Genomic DNA, 18,620 nt, shown 5'->3' with positions numbered 1-18,620 from the left:
AACTACGATGTGTAAATTCGCACTGGCGTAGTTTCTGCTCATCCCTGCTCATAGGCTCTGCTACCTGTTCCCAAATCTCAAGCACAAGTTTTAGGGTCTTGAGGCTACATTATATGCTTTGCCTCAGCTGCCTTTAGTGTGTAGGTTTGCTGTGTAGTAAACATTACATGACCTATTTTATTTCAATGAAGATGCCATCTTCTATCTTGTAAACAGTAAATGCGGTAGACAGGGGCAAGAGCGTGACATGTATCTAGTGAGCCTGTCAACTGGTGTAAACCATAGTCCTTCATCCATTTGTGAGGAGGCAATTAAAATGAGAAGATACCAGGGGTTTTTAGCTTCTTCGCTTCTTCATGACTTTACATGATGTACTTTACATGATGTAATAAGAAATGGCAAAGCACAGACTGCTGTTCAGTCCCACTAAGAAACATCTGACATTAGCAAAGGAAGTCAGCATTGCAAACCTAGTCAGATGCTTTATGTGGAATGTATCTGCGTTTAGGGTATGGTATTGTAGTGAGGTGTGTGGGTAAATGTGTGTGTGTATGTGTAGGAATTCAGATAATACACACATGAATGCTGTAATCAAATAAGTAACCCCCCCCCCCCCCCCTCTAAATAAAAAGGATTTTTAATTCTGCTCTGTCTTGTGATTCACACAAGACAGAGCATAGACACGTACTACAGAATTATCATTTTATTATTATTATTTATTGTATTTATAAAGCGGCAACATATTACGCAGCGCTGGGCATTAATTTAGGTTACAGACAATATTTTGAGGTGACAAACAGCAATATGACAATACAGGAATACAAGAAAACCAGATCACACAGCACAGTATGAGTACAAGGTAATGCTTAGTCAGTCACTGGATGGGAGCATGGAGATTAGGCAAGTTAGGTTCACTCAGATGCATAGCATGGGTGCACAGTAATGGAGGTGCATGATCAGGTAGGACACAAAAGGAGGAGGACCCTGCCCAAAGGCTTACAATCTAGAGGGAGAGGTAGGGACACGAGAGGTAAAGTGACACCCGTTTCCTTATACAGCTTTGTTCTGTGTCACCTGCCCATTCACTGGACTATGGATAGCAATCATAATGACTATTTCTCTGGTCCATAGGTAAGGACTATGTTAACCACTTCCCACCAGCCTGTTGGTGGTGGAAAGTGGCCATGCATGAGCATGTTTGGTGTCTGTGCACAAGCCCCTCACGTCTCCCGTGGGTGTACTCTGATTGGCTGCACTGCAAAACCGATCGTTTTTAAATGTCTGAGTGAAAAGTGCTAGAACTGGATTTTTTAAAAAGTCAGTTTTACAGCAACTAGTAAAACTGCAAGGGTGAAATAAAAAAATAGAGTTGGCGGGGCTGGTCAGTGGCTTGACATTGTGGCAAAAGTATGTATTTACTTTGAATGCTAAAAAGAATTCATATCTTTTTTGGCAGAGAGCTTAGGTCACACATTTGTATATCAACTGTGTATTTAACAATTTCCCTAAAGTTCTAATTTAAATAAGCCTTACTTGCTTTTTGGAGTGCAAAATTCTCCCTCTTAGTATTGATTGCACGGTATATTGTAATGTGATTTCTTGCCTTTCTGTTAAGCTCTCAGATTGCTGAATGTTTAGAGCTATTTGCATTTGAGAAATATTTCTAAGACCAGCAGACTGTAAATGATTTGCTGCAAACTTAACCTGAGACAGGTGCAAAGGCTCCATCTGCAGCAGACACACAATGTGCTACTCAGCTAACTACATGATGCATGTTAATACTTTAATTTGATTCTTAGCAAAATTGAGCAAAAGAATTAAGCAAACCATATTTGTGTTTAGGCTGCTCATTGTTTCACTTTGTGCTTTTTTATAATTGAGCCAGATGTTAAATCTTCTCTTGTGAATCTAGATTTTCCAAATTCGGGATGCACTTTATCAGTCTGGCATCCCCCTGGGCGTCAGGTTAATGTAGGAATCAAACAACAAGGCAGACACTGCATGTAATAGGCACCTTGGCAGATCCTCGAAGACTAGCCCAACTTCATCTGCCTGGTGTAACAAATGGAACTTCAGGGAAAAAAGGAGAAGATTAGTTGGCAAAACAGGGTGTTGTTTTCATGTTATTATTTTACAAAAGTAAGTTAAAGTGTAAACACTTATTTAATGTTTTCTGCATAACTTGTATTAATAGTAACCTTAGATGAACTAAACAGGAAGGAGAAAATATCACTGTGATAAAATATCACTGTCATAAGGTTTGAATTAAAGCAAGCATTTCCTTATAGAGAGGAATGCATTGTCCAATGTATACACTTAGTAAAAGTAAAAACAGTCATACACACATGCATGAGTGCACAAACACACACACACACACACACACACAAAACACACACACACACACACACACACAACACACACACACACACACACACACACACACACACACACACACACACACACACACACACACACACACACACACACACACACACACACACACACACACACACACACCAGGGGCACACTAGAAATCGCAAAGCGATGTCCCAGTCGCTTGTGTCACCCTGTTGTTACTGATTTGTGCTTCGTTTTCAAGCTATTGAGGTAACTCATATACTACGTATTGGAGCCCAAATACACTCACAAAATGCTGCATGTCCCGTATTTGCGATTTTCTAAATTGCAAGCGCTCTAGTGGGCTCAACACCATTGATTTACACAAGCAAAGAGTTTTTGAATGTCCTGGCAATTGTTGGAGCTTCAAAAACGTACCCAAAATCTAGTCTCTAGTGTGTCCCAGCCCTTTAACTGAAGTGGAATTTAACACAAAAAAATCAGATATTCACCTATGGAGGGGGAAGACTCTGGATTCTATAGAGCCTATCCTATCCTTTCTCGGCCTCCTCATCCCTGCACTGTTATCCACATTGCAGGTATTCGACCAATTGTCCAAATATGCCTTCAGCGACACTCAGTAGCCCTTAGAAGCACTCGTTTCTCTAAGTGCTTTTGAAGACAGGCAGCTCCATACTGTACATGTGCAGTACAAAACCGCCTGTCTTTGGAAGCACTCCGGGACATGAGTGCTTCAGAGGTCTCCCGGAGGTGGCACATTTGAACAGGGGACAGCAATGGAACAATTCCACTGAGAGAGGACAGGGAAGACTTTATAGGATCCAGAGTCTTCTGACACATGGCATGTGCCATGTGACACTTGGCAAGTGCCACGTGACACGTGCCATGTCCGGCATGCTCCTGGCACACATTACACCTGCTGCTGCTGCATTGCCCTGCTCCTGCTGCTTGTGCAGCTCCCACCACCAGGCCAGGGTGCCACAGGCCACTGATACCACCTATATTTAACCCAAAACACAATTGCTGCGTAATTTTTGGGAGTTGTGCGGTTGGACTTTGGATACAATGTGGGCTGCATTGACAGTCTTTTTTTTGGGGGGGGGGGATTTTAAGTCCCCACATCATCAATTAGTGTTCCCCTTTACAAAATAATGATGCTGCTACATGCCTTATATACCCTAAAACACGTTTTTAAAGCAATTTAAAGGCCACTTGCATTTTTCTATCTGGATATCCGAATTTGCCCGGATATCCCGGATTGATAAAAAAGCTCTTAAGTGAAACATAGCAAATCATTAAAGCATTCTCAATGACATGAAATCCAATATACATGAACACAAATTATGTGAATAGATTAAAAGGCCATGAAACATACACTATTTGTTCTGGCATGTTCAGTGTTCATAGACCTACAATACATAATCAGAAACTTTAAGCAGTTCATTTCAGGCATCCAACTCTCTATCAAACACATAAACAAGGACCGGTGTGTTGACAGAAATACATCCTCTATAATAAAACCCCTGTGTCCCTGCGTGTGCTGTCTCTGTAGCTGGTGCGCGGGGGGTCGGACGCATGGCGGGTGCACGTGCGATGAGAAACACAGATCTAGAGCCCATCTTTAAATGGGCTTAGGTTTGCTAGTAAGCTATAATTGTTGATAGTGACTGAGAAATACCATGGTCATTATTTAACTGAGTGACTGTACTTCTTATTCTGTGCTTTTTATATATTAATCATTCTATATGAGTGTGATTAAGAGGATTAAATGTCTGATAAGACCCCTTTGGGCCTAAATGCTACTGGATTAACCTCTTTTTATTTATGGACTTTGACCTCAAATACGTTAGGTATGTTTTATGGCCTTTGAGTCTATTTTCATAGTTCATGCATATATTATTTTACAAGTTAGTTACCAAATAACAAACAGATTTGCTGTGTTTTAGTTTTTAAGGCAAACCTGCAGTGAGAAAATCCACTTCAGCTTTAAAACTTACCTGAGTAGAGGGAAGGCTCTGAATAGTATAGTGCCTTCCAGTTACAGCCTTTGGCACGTTATTCTACCACTGTCTGCCACTAATGCTGTTCAACTGAATAGCTTTTTGAAAGTACTCATGCCCCTGAGTAGTTATGAGAACAAGTGCATATCTTCCATGCATTCGGGATGTCCAGACTCACACAAGCACAATATCTATGCAGTTATCCTGGGAACTACTCAGTATGAGTAGTTCTGAAGAGCTGTTCAACTGAGCAGGTCAAATAACTTAACTGGTGGACAGCGCTTGAACAATGGGACGGATAGAGGAATGAGCATGGAATAGACCTATAGTCTTTACTCTACGCAGGTAAGTATCAAACATAAAGCAAATGTCATCACTTTAGGTTTACTTCAAGGGCTTCTTATTAGCCCAGTTGATTTTTTTAAATTGTTTTTTTCTTGTTGTAACGATTGCGGAATTATTTCCGTGGTCAGCGCACAAGATGTGCGCTGACACTGCGGAAATCCTCCACAAGCGTGTCATTTACCAGAACCCAGCTATGGTGCTATGCACCTGTAGAGGGAAATTCCCAGCGGCAGATGGAGCTGTGGACTGCAGAGGAACACAGCCTCTGCCCTGCCACAGATGCTAGATGGGAATTGTACGAGTTTAAGCAATGCAGGGCAAGATAGCCCTTAGAAAGGGAGAGCACAGAGACAGAATGTATGTGTGTCCACCAATCTAGTCGCCACCCAGCGATGGTGAACACACAACAGCGGAAACACAGTGGGAACGCAATCGCAAGAGTGGCGATTGCCAACAGCGACACAAGACCGAGTTAGACAGAGCACAAGTGTAGCAAGAAAGACATAGCAAATAACAATGATCAGAACGTCAAAGAAAATAACAAACGCTAGCTAAACGCGAACTCTGCACTCATTCGCAATAGCGAATGCGTTAAAGACACGATCACTGCGCGTTAGGCGCCCAGTGATAAGCGTGCCACCCTAACTAACCAATGTAACACAAACACGAAATAGAGAACGCGAACGCTTGCTAAACGGTTACCTCACCGAGCCTACAGCAAGCGTTCGTACCAGAAAAGACAGAGAGAAGGAGTAGCCAGCAGCAACTGCAGCTCTGGCCTACACTCCCAGACAGAGCACAGAAGAAACCACCGCCACTACCGCTAGAGCGGATGCGATCCAGACAGACAAACAGATGGGGCTACCAGTAGCAACCGCTGCTCTGGCTTGCACCCCTAAGTCAGAATACAGAAGGAACCACCGCCACTACCGCTAGGGCGAATGCGATCCAAACAGACAGAACAATTTCCTGTCGACTGCCGCTGGTGACAAGACAATCGCAACAGACGGACAGTACAAGGAAAACAGATAATACAACCTGACTACGCTAGAAGGGATGCCTAGTGCAGTCCCAAGGAATTACTCTAAGATAATCTTAGCAAACAATTAGCAAAGGCTGAGACTCCAGGTAAGTTAGCAGGAACAAACCATCATGACCAGCAAGGAATTCTGGGAAGAAATGTTTTTTATACTGCAAGCCATCAGAGGAAGCAGCTAAGCAATTTGCATGCCAAGTGGATGCAAATTCCTCACCAGCAGAGCAACTCTGAAACTTGCAGAGTGGAGACAGGTCTCTTTACCAGAGACCTGCAACACTCAGACCTAAAGAATGGTCAAAAAGCTGTCTGCCTGTGCAGACAGCTGAGCAGATCATTACACTTGTGTATATTTGTGAAATTATAATATAATTAATATAAAATAATAAAAAATATAATAAAATTGTTATTTTTTTTAATATAGTGAAATGCAGGGATGAGCACAAACTACGCCAGTGCGAATTTACGGCTCGTAGTTCGCATCTACGCATCATAGTTCGTAGGTCAAGTTTCAAAACTACGCTTACGAATTGACACATAGCAAAGTACTGCTACACATAGCTTACGCCCACTATGTGTAGTTAACATGTGTATTGCGTAGTGAACTACGAATGCGTTACTCGCGTCTAATTTTCCGCATGTGATTGTATGCTTACAAATTTACGCATTAGAAAGGGGAATGTACACATAGAAGAGTTTGCATTATAAGCATTTAGAGAGGAATTAATACGTAAAATTTTCTGCATACGGGCATAAGCATCCGCATACACTACGCTTCGCACTATGCGTAATTGCGTATTTTAACGCGTAGTCTACGAAATGCATACGAAGCGAATATTTCATTTCGAAGCCATAGTTTGGCGAAGCGTAATTGCGTAAAACTACACGTAGTTCCAGCGTAGCGAAGTTGGCTGACTACGAACATCCCTGGAATGTGCTGATAATCCACTATCATCAAAAGTTAGTATGCCTGTGGAGGTCCACTTTTAAAAATGATCCTTTGTTTTAAATAAATTATCTTAAAAAGTGACTTAATTAGGCAAAAAAGCTTAGTGTTGCTAAAGTTTACTTATGTAACATATACTGTAACTATTGCAGCTTAGTCTCATAGATTTGGCAGTGTTCTTTCTTTCTTGTGAATACAACACTTCTGCAAATGAGTACAGTATTTCTATGATCCTCATTAACACTCTATAAGCTTTCCCTGGTAACAAAGTGTAATGGTATTTTTCATACTGCGCGCTTCTACGATGTTCCCATTTCCATTGATGGAGTAAATAAACAACTATAATAGGACAAACTAACAGTTTGCAGCAGTTACAAAATACCTATTAACTAAGATCTGCCTCTAATTATTCAATTGTTTTTAATTACCGACCAGTGTGCAATTTCACACTCTTTCCTGAATAACAATTGATTTTTATAATTTTTATGTGTACTCATTACAACAAAGAGAGCCTTGAATAAGATTCCACTGAAACCGATAACATTTAACAGTAAGAGTGTATAATGGATGCATATTTATTTAAACAATCTTTATTCACTCACAAGATGCTATAAACCATATTAATATCCTTCTAAAGAATGAGAAAAGTATTAAAACATTTTTTTCTGTATTTAATATTTTCTCTGCTTAAATGCTTATAAAATGAATCTTGTCCTTGCTTATCTAATGAAATACTATCTTTGTATATAGCATGTCTGTTATTCTTTATTATTGTACTGTTAATACATCTATAAGTAAGGAAAATAGTTACTGTTACCCAGAAGCATAAATAGCACATGGCAGTTTTACCGGTACACATGTCATCTGTGTAATGCGTTATGCAAATAACACAACCCATGCAATATGATGTCTCTCCTTCATACCCTGTTTAACAAGTGGAGCCATTTTTCCGTTAACAAATATTTAAATTATGTTACTACTACCAAATGTTGCCATTGTGTAACAGTGAAAACAGATGAAGTCATGGCATAGATATAGCTACCTGTTCTACACAGCACTCTTTAAAGGGATACTGTAGGGGGGTCAGGGGAAAATGAGTTGAACTTACTCAGGGCTTCTAACGGTCCCCCGCAGACATCCTGTGTTGGCGCAGCCACTCACCGATGCTCCGGCCCCGCCTCTGGTTCACTTCTGGAATTTCAGACTTTAAAGTCTGAAAACCACTGCGCCTGCGTTGCTGTGTCCTCGATCCCGCTGATGTCATCAAGAGCGTACAGCGCAGGCCCAGTATGGTCTGTGTCTGCGCAGTACACTCCTGGTGACATCAGTGGGAGCGAGGACACGGGCATGCAGGCGCAGTGGTTTTCTGACTTTAAAGTCAGAAATTCCAGAAGTGAACTGGAGGCGGGGCCGGAGCATCGGTGAGTGGCTGCGCCAACACAGGATGTCTGCGGGGGACCATTAGAAGCCCCGGGTAAGTTCAGCTCATTTTCCCCCGACCCCCCTACAGTATCCCTTTAAATGTGTCACTGCTGCCCTCCATCTTCCTTCCCCTATACGCAGAGTGGCACAGAAGGAATGAATGATATAGACATAGCTATATTTTATGTTCTAGATGTCATTGATCTGACTCCTAAGTCTATCTTTGTCCCTTGAAGTGTAACATCACACTACAAACACTAGCTACTCATTAAAGGGATACTGTAGGGGGGTCGGGGGAAAATGAGCTGAACTTTCTCCATGCTATCTACTAGGGGATATCTTCACATCTTGGGCTCGATTCACTAAAGCGAGGCTTTGCACTTGCAAACGCGCATGTAAAGCATTGTGCGCGTGTACAGTTTCCACCGTTCACGTGTTAAGTTTTATCGCGCGAACGGCGTTACGCCTTATGCGCTAAGTAGTGCGGAATGCCATTGAAAACTACGGTGCTTTGCATGATCAGAAGATAGAGTTTGGTAATGAAATCAGCAATGGTGCTTAGTTTAATGCGCGTCACTTTATGTACTGTAAACAGTAATAATTCATGCAATAATGCTATTGCTATGCAATACGATATGTATATTTTATAAGTATAATTTTTCTTCTGAGCTTGGGATATATCACTCCTGGCTGCATAAGGAATATAGGCCCATATGCAATTAACGTTTTCTTTTTAATTTTCTTCTAGGTGATATTGGCCTCAATTCACTAAGATCATGCTGGAGATAATAAGGCAAGAGAAAACTTACCTCCACACAGTGAGAGAGTTATCTTATCTCTTCATTCCTTAAATTACCTCCTCTGTAGTTAAGTTACCTCCTCTGTAGTTATTTTCACACGCAGTTAATTAACAGCCTGTCTTTAACTTTACAATTCTGGAGTTATTTTAAGGATCGAAGAGTTAACTTAAAGACAGAAGAGTTAACTTTAGGTTTGCCTGAGGTAAAATGTTCCCTGAATACTACATACCTCATCACCATGGTGATAACTCTAGAAACGTTATTAAAGACAGGAGATAAGCTTAGTGAATTGAGGCCAAGGAGTTGCAAGTAGTCCAGGCAAAGGGTACAACTGAATATTTGCATCTCAGTCATTTTCCATCTCTGTCCAGAGCAGGGGGAAGAGGGGTTTCTGGACTGTGGATGCAAGGCACTTTCACCTTGCTATTGAGATAGTGCAGAAGTATTTTCAGACTTTACCCAAACTAAAGGATATTAGCTAGGTGATAACAACCCAAACCATAACAACCAAAACTTTGTATGATGACAAGAACATTGTTTAATTATAGAAAAACTTGTATGTGACTCTTACGAATCTTAGATGATTCAGTGCATAATCACCGCTCACTCCAGTTTTTACTAATTTTGTAAATTGTAAAGATTTAAGACATGTTTCTGTTTTGTCTCCTGCTGTATAGGCTTTCTCTCTAGGACTCAGTGATGCACAGCTTTACACGTGGACAGATGGCCTCCGAAGGAAGGACTGGCATGATTATGACAGCATTCAGAAGGATGCATTGCGCTCAGGTAGGCAAATGTTTCACATTTTCATCTAAGTGGAATAAGCTGTATTCTGTTAGGCATTTAAAACATTGTGCTTAGGCAGCAAATACGTCTTCTTTTAATTTGCTTCACAGGTATAGAGTTATACTCAACTGATCTCTGGAAGAATAGTGGTAGATAGATGAAATTGTGAGAGGAGGAAAAAATCCTCATCATTACAAGATGTTCATTTAAATCTGAAAAAAGCAAATTAGTTATATGTAATCAAATATAGTAATTAAATGGTCTATGGTAAAATGGAGCAGAGAGTGCTTCCCAAGGAGAAATTAACACACTTCATGCAATCAAACAGATTAGCTGCACATGTAGTTACAGTAAATATGTATTTTATGAATATCTGCAAATATGGCATTTATTTCATAGTTTTAGTGGTGCAAAAATAATATTATAGAGTCATATTCTTACCCTACTTACAAACACTAGACACAGATGTGATGTCTCTACATACAGTTTTCTCCTTATGTAAAAAATGCACTGTTTTTGTTATTAGGTATTTTTGATACTATGGGCCATATGCAATTCACTTTTTCACCTGAGTTTTCTCCTAGGTGATAATTTTTCATCTTCGATTTAAAATAACTTTTCAGTACTTTTCAACTAAAAAAGTACCAAAAAGTAGGTGAAAAAGTAGTATCAATATTATTTTGAGCATTTTCTTGCTTGCTGGTGGCTTAAAAGGCATTTTATTGACAAGTTTAAAATTATCACCTAGGAGAAAACTCAGGTGAAAAAGTGAATTGCATATGGGCCAATATGTTGTATTGTACTATTATAAGCTTTATAAAGCTAGTTAAAGCACATTAAAAACACAGAAACATTGAATATAATGATTGTCTAAATCCAGAATTGTTCAAAAGATGTTTCCACACCTACAAGTATGTATAACAAAATATGAACTTACAAATTTGACTTAAAAGCCACCGCCTGGAACAGAACCTGGTTGTAAGTAGGGATGTGCTCACGAGTAATTACGAGCAGCTAGCTACTCTAATTCATTATTCTAATGAGGCTTAATTGAGTCAGGTGTGCGGCTGGGAGAGAGGGGGTTTATTACTCACCCACCGCTTCTATGTGTATCACAGCCTTGCACACGTCCAATGGGACTTGTTCCACGACTCCGTACCATGCACTTCCTCCTTCGGCTGGAAGGAGGATGTGCGTGGTACTGAGTCGTGGAACGCGTCCCATTGGACGCATGCGAGGCTGTGATATACATTGAAGTGGTGGGCAGCTGGGTAATTAGAATTACAAATTTAAGTAGCTAGCTACTCATAATTACTCGTGAGCACATCCCTGTTTGTAAGTAGTGAATGTCCTTTCCACATACCTAGTTGAGCTATTAGCTCCTAAATATTCTAGTATTCCCTTTGTCATTGGGCTTGACAAAGGATCAGGAATGATCTGAAATGGTCTAGTTCTGTCACACTATTTTGCAATTATCTGGAATATCAATCATCTATTCCTAAGTCTAGAGAATCTGGAACATCCAAATAATGTCAAACAACACGGTTCAGTACCATTTCAGGGCTAAGCAAGTGGACAGGGTCAGGAGGTGTTCACTACTTGTGCTTCACAGCACATTTCATGTAAAACAGATGCTTCCTTCTTCTGGCTTTAGAATAAGGAATCATTGGAGTCACATGAAACATGCCATAAAGTGCAAGTAGTAAACTCCCCCTGACTCTGTCCACTTGTTCGATACTGAAATTCTACTGAAGTGTGGTGTTTGCCATTATTCAGGGGCCCTGAATTAATTGTGCCGAATTCGAACACTAACACTAATTGTATATGTGCTTTGGAATTAAAGAATGGATTGTATGGGTGTAACGTTGTATTTTTATCTTTTACAATAAAAACCTTGACACATTTTCCTGGCTTTGAGGTGTGCCAAATTCAATGTATGTGGCTGTAGTGGGGACCTAAATTTTAGTATTAAAAAAAAAAGCAATCAACATGCATACACTGTAGATATGAGGTAGACAACAGGCAGTGATACTAGCCATTTTCAAGCTGGGTACATTTGTATTCTTTAAATAAAGAAGAGAATACTATTGATTTGAACTATGCTGAAAGACTCTGACATTCTTAGCTATTGCACGTCCATGAGGTTCAAAAAATTCTAGAGTGCCCAGGGCATAGTGAAAACTTTTTAAAAAATGTGGACTAATTAGCTACCTTTATAATGGAGACCAATTCAATCCTTGACTTCTTATACACCTTAATACATCCCTGAATTATAGAAATCTGCTGTATGATTATCAATGTTTTTATATCTGGATTCAAGGAAGAAATCCCAATGCTCTTAAACCCCTAAGTATACTCACTGGTGCAGGATCTGGTGGGCTAGCTAGACCATGCAAAGGGAGAGACGGGATCCACAGACTTCAGCTGAGGGCTTAAAAAAAACGGTAGTCTTTATTGAAAACAATCCACACACAGGACATGTACATCCACTGGATCAAACTGTCACATGTCGGGCTCAAGATGGCACCCTTAGTCATAGTTACAATACCTGGTTGTAGATCAGCTGATGTCCGGTTGCAGATCAGCTGATGTTTGCATTTCATATACACATTTCTTAGCCTAGACGGCTACCTAACTATGCACCATTGTAAAATGTATTTTTAGAAATAAAAGAAGCCCTTTGTATTTTGTTCTTTATGAAAAAAAAAAGATTTTCATATTCATTATTACAAACAAACCTTGTTGTGCGCATGGGATCCCTGGTGTGTACTGTGGTGACCATGTGGTAGTGCAATATCATGTTTTTAAGATTTTATCCTGTAGGTGTCTTGCAATGATGTATAATAAAGATAGTTTTGTGAATAGAAGCAAGGTCCAGTATCATTTTCTGCATAGAATTTTTGTTTTTTACCTGACCAGTGCACCCCGTTAATTTTCGGGGTACCACAATCACCAAACCCACGAGTTCCAGGGCCAACTTTCTATAGTGTTTTGTTCCTAGCATCCAGTACACATTGCAAAACACAATTACAGAAAAATAGCTTTGTAAAATCTGTGTTTTTCAATATAAACAACCCTAAGACTGCATAACTTGCCAAACTGAGTTCGAAAAGGGGGCTGCACTTACAATGGGTAATCAATTAACAAAAAAACAAGTCAAGAGAAAAGTAGTTTATGTTGAATAATGTATAGTACACGGCCATCAGCAATTTATTATACATTAAAAGCAGATGGTATCACTGACACAAAACTGCTTGCTTTGCTTTACTGTTTGTGTGCACAGCTTTTTTTTACATACTGTTTCCCATTATTTATCAGGTTATGTAGCTAACAGATGAAGAAATTATTTTCCCTAGTAAATGGATTTTAATACAGTAAAAAAAAAAGGTATTTTGTATGTTTAAAATATAAAGCAGCATGAACATATGTAGATACGTTGTCTGACAAAGAATACATATACACATAACAAACAAGGAATTGAGAAAAATAATAATAATAATACAAAACATCAGACTTCTGTAGACTTCAGAATCAATTACTCATACAAGCCGATTGATCTGAAACTTGCAGAGTGAACTTTAATAGTCTGAAGGTGAAAACAACAGTAAGTTTGCTTTTCTTTTGAAGATCAGCATTCCCGCTCAGACTCTTGCTTCTTGCTGAGATTATATTAATTTGTATCAGTCTTCACAGACAGTGAATAGATAATAATCTGAAGTATAATTGAATACAAAGTTTAGTCTGGCAATTTTAAACTAGAAACAAGTATGGCACAACAAGTAGCAGCCTTTTGCTGCCTGTTGTGTAAGAGTGGACTGCACTGGGAGCAGTTAACAGGGTTCCAGCTGGAGACTTGTTCCGATTTAGAGATAATTTGCTTGCTACTATTGCATGATGTGCAGAAAACAGCAATTTTCTTGCCTGAAGCATGAAATAGTTTAGCCATTCTGGGCAATAAACTTTCCACAAAGTAAATGCAGAACATTTAAGTATAACTGCACCTCTGCCTGATGTGAGTTATTTGGTTATTGCAGTGCAATGAATTCTGTGAGGAATTCTCTAACTTCTGCTCAGTAGAGTCTGTAGCTTATCTCCATGACAAGACACAGAACATTGATACCATGCTTTTCTCCTGGTGGACTCAAAGCACCAGAGCTGCAGCCATTAGCACACGCTCAGTAAGCAGTACCAATGTTAGGGAGTCTAGTCCTTACTGAATATGTGCTGGTTTACTGAACAGGAAGAACCTAGTTTCGAACCTTGGTCTCCTGTGTCAGAGGCAGAACCCTACAGTACACTATCCAGCCATCCCTTTGGACCCTCTAAAAGTTCACAGATGTCATGCCTTCCATAGGCGAGATATGCTTGAGTTTGGCATGGAAGGCATTTTGACCATGTGTAACAGTGTTATTTTTTTTTTTTTTTTTTTTTTAGAATTTATTTCCCACATCTTACACCTAACTTCCTCTTGAAAAAACCACTAACTTGAACTGTTCTCCTTGGCAAAAATATTGTACTTCATGGGCTTAAGGGGCCATTAATTAAAAAATAAAATAAAATTTAACATACATTTGAAAACACACTTATAAGAATTACATATATAAATTACTTTTCTCCTATGTTGCTTTGGCCCCTTTTTTCCACCCTACAAGTTAATATAAGAGCCCCCTTATGAGGCTATCTGCTGGGCTTGTGTTTTTAATCAAGTTTGTATTGTTGGCACTATATGGTTAATGGATATTGTTCTTTGAGTATTGATCTGTCATTTTTGTATACTAATACATTTTGTATTCCTTGATGATGCTGATAGCCCATGCTTCACTTTTTTACAATTATATATGCTACTAGGGGCTGCATCACGCTCTGCATTGTGTGAGCATAAGGTACAATATTTACATTGACATGATTCATGCATGTAATGAAGCTCATTTGTTGTTTGATCTAAGAGCCCCCTTATATACCTGGTGTCAGTGGTACACCTAGAAAGAGAACCAAATTACTTACCTGTCAGAAGTCTCCCATCCCCTCCTCCAGCGTGGCCTCCTCCAGTAGCTCTCTCCCCTAAGCAGGGGGTGTGACCGAGCATGTATGTTGGTGAGGCCAGGTGTGAATGTAGACAGGCCAGGTAAATGGGAGGAGCTTAGGCTGCACAGTGGGGCACTCCTGCTTAGCCAGAATTACAGATGTATCATTTAGGCTGGCCAGAGAGGTATACGGATGGGAAAATAGTGCTCCCTCCCCTGTCTGCTGCTTACAGACATGTAGATTTGGAATGGGGGGGGGGGGCCTGGGTGGGCAGAGGGGTTAAGTTGGCATGATAATAAACATTTGAAAATGTAATAAAAAAAAGAAGTCCTCTGCCTCTGGGATCAGACCCCCAGTGGCATAAGGCACCATATCGTCCACTATGGCTGCTATAGTGATCCCTACATGGGCAGCACGGTGGCTTAGTGGTTAGCGCTCTCGCCTTGCAGCGCTGGATCCCTGGTTCAAATCCCAGCCAGGGCACTATCTGCAAAGAGTTTGTGTGTTCTCTCCGTGTCTGCGTGGGTTTCCTCCGGGCACTCCGGTTTCCTCCCACATTCCAAAAAACATACGGATAAGTTAATTGGCTGCCCCCTAAAAATTGGCCCTAGACTTACACTACATAATATAGACATATGGCAATGGTAGGGATTAGATTGTGAGCTCCTTTGAGGGACAGTTAGTGACAATATATATATATATATATATATATATATATATATACACTGTTCAGCGCTGCGTAATATGTCGGCGCTATATAAATACTAAATAATAATAATAATAATAATAATCTCTGCACACCAGCACAGAAAGATGAGGGTGCATTTAAACTCTTTGGTACATGATAAATTAAAGCAGAAAGAGTGAGTGTAGAGAATAGAATTTGGTTGTCATTGTCATTTAAGTGATATTGGAAGAGTTTATTAGCTGGCTAGAGTCATAGATGTAGATGGAGAAGAAAAGAAGACCAAAGACAGAGAGAGGCTGAGGGGAGGAGATGGTGTTGAAGTGGGGTGCGCTTAAGTTCTTCCATGAACATTAGAGGAAAGCTAAGACAAAGCAGGATCCTAAATTCCAGGAGAGAAGAGAATTTGGAGCAGTAATGGATGATTTGCAATATAAAAAAGCAAACACAGATTGAGAAAAAGGAATATGAGAGGTTTAGCAGCCAGTAAATCATTAGTTATATTAGCAAGCAATGTTCAGTGGAGTTGATAGTGCAGAATCCAGTCTGAAGTTCATCAAAAAGATAATAAGTAGATTGGTGTTTTACCAAGTTAAAGTTAACATGGTGTTAAGGAGTCTTATAAAGGGCATTAGAGAGGGTCTAAGGTATTGAAGTTATTGAAGAATGAGGGGTAATTGCCAGTGGAAATGATTCTGTTGAACAGAAGATAAATGTGAAACAGAAATGTGGTATGTGATGAAGGGGAATGGGATATAGGGTGCAGTTACTTAGTAAGGTGATTATTGCATATTATAGAGGACAGTTTTTTTGCAAATGACTCAAGTCACTTAAAGGGGAGGCAACAGGAAACTTCTGAGCAGAAATACTAGGTTCACAAACTCAGTTGTTTCTAATTCTGGTAATTTTATCTTTTAAGCAGTAGCCTGTAGACACAGGAAACTATGAGAAAGGAGAGCTATGATTATTTGACACCAGCCAAAGCATTTCTCAGAATGTTTAGGGTAAATATTGCATTTCTGGAAATCATGGCTTGAATTGCTCTCTCAACAGCACTATTCAGCTGCATGAGACTGACAGTGCAGCCTGTCTGGTTGCCATGGTCATAAGTTAACACTGTAGGGCTAGTAATGTGTACAGAGAGCGAACAAGTTGAGAACAAACATAATGATTTTGTAGTAATTGATTGTGGTTAACTCAGGGTCAGAGAAAGTGGGCAAAGTTAGGAGGGGTGGGAAATAGACTGTGAGTGATTGGATTGCAGGTCTACGTTGTATATATTGAATCAATTGTTAGATGCCATCAGGACAAGAGAGAAAACAGAGTGAATTCAAAGAGGTTATGAGAAGGGGAAAGGAGTGTTGGAGAAGTTAGGCAGCGAGCAGAGATAAATAAAAGTCCAAGCTTGAGTCCATTACAGTGAGCCTCGGCAGAGCACCACTGTGAGAGACCACAGGAAATGGTGAGGGAGAAACTATTGCAGCTATCAGGTGGTTTATATTGGCAATAGAGATACAGATGTCACCTAAGATGATTGAGGGAATGTCAACTGGCAAAAAGTAAATTAGCTATATGAAGAAGTTGTGGATGGACCAAGAGGATAATAAACGACAGTGGGTTGGAAGTGGAAGAGGAAGTATACATGAACCAAGTGTACTTAAATAACAAAAGAGAAAAAATAGTTATCAACGGAGCTGAAAAAACAATACTTGAAAAGGAGGATGACAAAACCGCTACTTTTTTTGCTTTAAAAAAATCCAGAAACTCACTATACTGATAGCTTAATTTCCCTTCATATGTTCTTCCTTTGTTTCTTGCTTTGTTGCCCCCTTATAACACACTATGCAGCACCCTCCTCACAGGATCCTCTGCAACATATACATTACCAATCTCATTTTGAGGAAAAACACTCTTCATGCTTTTTTTCATGCATGCCTCTTTTGTAATTGTAGACTGTTACCAAGGATTGACAGTTCAATATACAAACTGTCACTTACATCTTAGGTCAAATCTAATAACCAGGACAAAATAGTTATAATCAGCTGTCTACTTATTCCAGGGAAGGCATGTTTTCCTGCCTGTTTTCTATTTTCGTAGGATTAGATAATCCACTGCTAATTAAAGTCAGTTATATTACCCACAGTTCTGTGATTTGAAATGTCTTGTCCTAAATGAAAAAGTCTAGTACAACATAAATTACAATAATAACAGCAATGTGTTGAATAGCAATGGCTATATTTGTGTATACTTGCGGGCGATGTCAATTTGCAGGCAGCTATGTTTTTCTTGACTTGGCAAATGTTTTGTTTCCCAAAGCAAGGTCTTTTCATTTCTCAAAGAAAGCAATGAAAAAAAAAAACAAAAGCTCTAGAAACGTATATACTGTAGTTGTCCTAGAGGTCAAGTTTTTCCATTTAGGTTAAATATTTTTTTGAATATGTTTCACTTAGGGACTTACGTATTCTTTAAATATCTTAAAATGTGTCCCTGGTCAGTTGAGCAGAAGATAATCTTCTGGACGGCTCTCCAACGAAAAAATGGCCTACCCTCAGATCTTTTCACTGCTATCTATAGAACTGTCAATATGTATCTATAATTGTGCGGAATACCTTTGGACTAGGAACTGTCCTCCCTAGAGCATGTACAGTATTTATCTCAGACATTTATGATCCAGGTCGAATCTCTACATTATACACTCTGTTTTGGTATTATTCTTTGCCAGCTGTAACCTCTCCTATGGAGAAGTGGTCTTCCGTTCTCCCCAACCTCAGTCCAATCAAATGGGATGAACTGTTTGAAAACAGGGCAAAAATCTTTAGCAATATCATCATTAAAAAAAGAAAGTTATAAAATATTTTATAAAAAGTATAAAATTAACTCTTCTCATATCCAATGTTTCCATTGTAGTGACTTGAATGTAGATATTGCTGGTGGCATTGTCCCCCTATTCATGGCTTATGGAGTAGCTGTTTTAATGACATCTCCCTGACATTTAACACACAGGTTGCTCCAGACCCTTCAGTAGCATTATTCGGTCAGAAGGTTTTTAGGGGTTCATGTTTTAAGTGGAATGTCAGTCACGATCACATTTTTCTACTAATATAGTTTCTGGCATATAGCTCATGGAGTAACAGTTTTTTTTGAAAATCGGTCAGAAGGTTCCCCAACTCTCTAGATACCAAATATTTTGTCAGTTCTGTTTTGTGCAGCCACTAGG

At 39.6% G+C, this 18,620-nt stretch overlaps 1 protein-coding gene and 1 long non-coding RNA gene across 2 annotated transcripts in view; one reads left to right on the top strand and one right to left on the bottom strand.

Moving 5' to 3' along the window:
- The window catches only part of GALNTL6 (polypeptide N-acetylgalactosaminyltransferase like 6), a 1,483,691-nt gene that overhangs the window by 368,828 nt on the left and 1,096,243 nt on the right, over window positions 1–18,620 (top strand). Inside the window, exon 2 of the mRNA XM_068269254.1 lies at window positions 9,585–9,693. Within this exon, the coding sequence (XP_068125355.1) occupies window positions 9,585–9,693 (109 nt within the window). The remainder of the gene's footprint in view (window positions 1–9,584; window positions 9,694–18,620) is intronic.
- LOC137546602 (uncharacterized) lies at window positions 9,627–17,342 on the bottom strand. Its single transcript, XR_011026300.1, has 3 exons — window positions 17,290–17,342; window positions 12,054–12,124; window positions 9,627–9,828 (listed from the first exon to the last, which is right to left on the bottom strand). It is a non-coding gene; the product is annotated as an uncharacterized lncRNA (long non-coding RNA).

The sequence above is a fragment of the Hyperolius riggenbachi genome, chromosome 1 (genome assembly GCF_040937935.1).
Source record: "Hyperolius riggenbachi isolate aHypRig1 chromosome 1, aHypRig1.pri, whole genome shotgun sequence".
Taxonomy (NCBI): domain Eukaryota; kingdom Metazoa; phylum Chordata; class Amphibia; order Anura; family Hyperoliidae; genus Hyperolius; species Hyperolius riggenbachi.
This window is presented reverse-complemented; position numbering and strand designations above follow the sequence as displayed.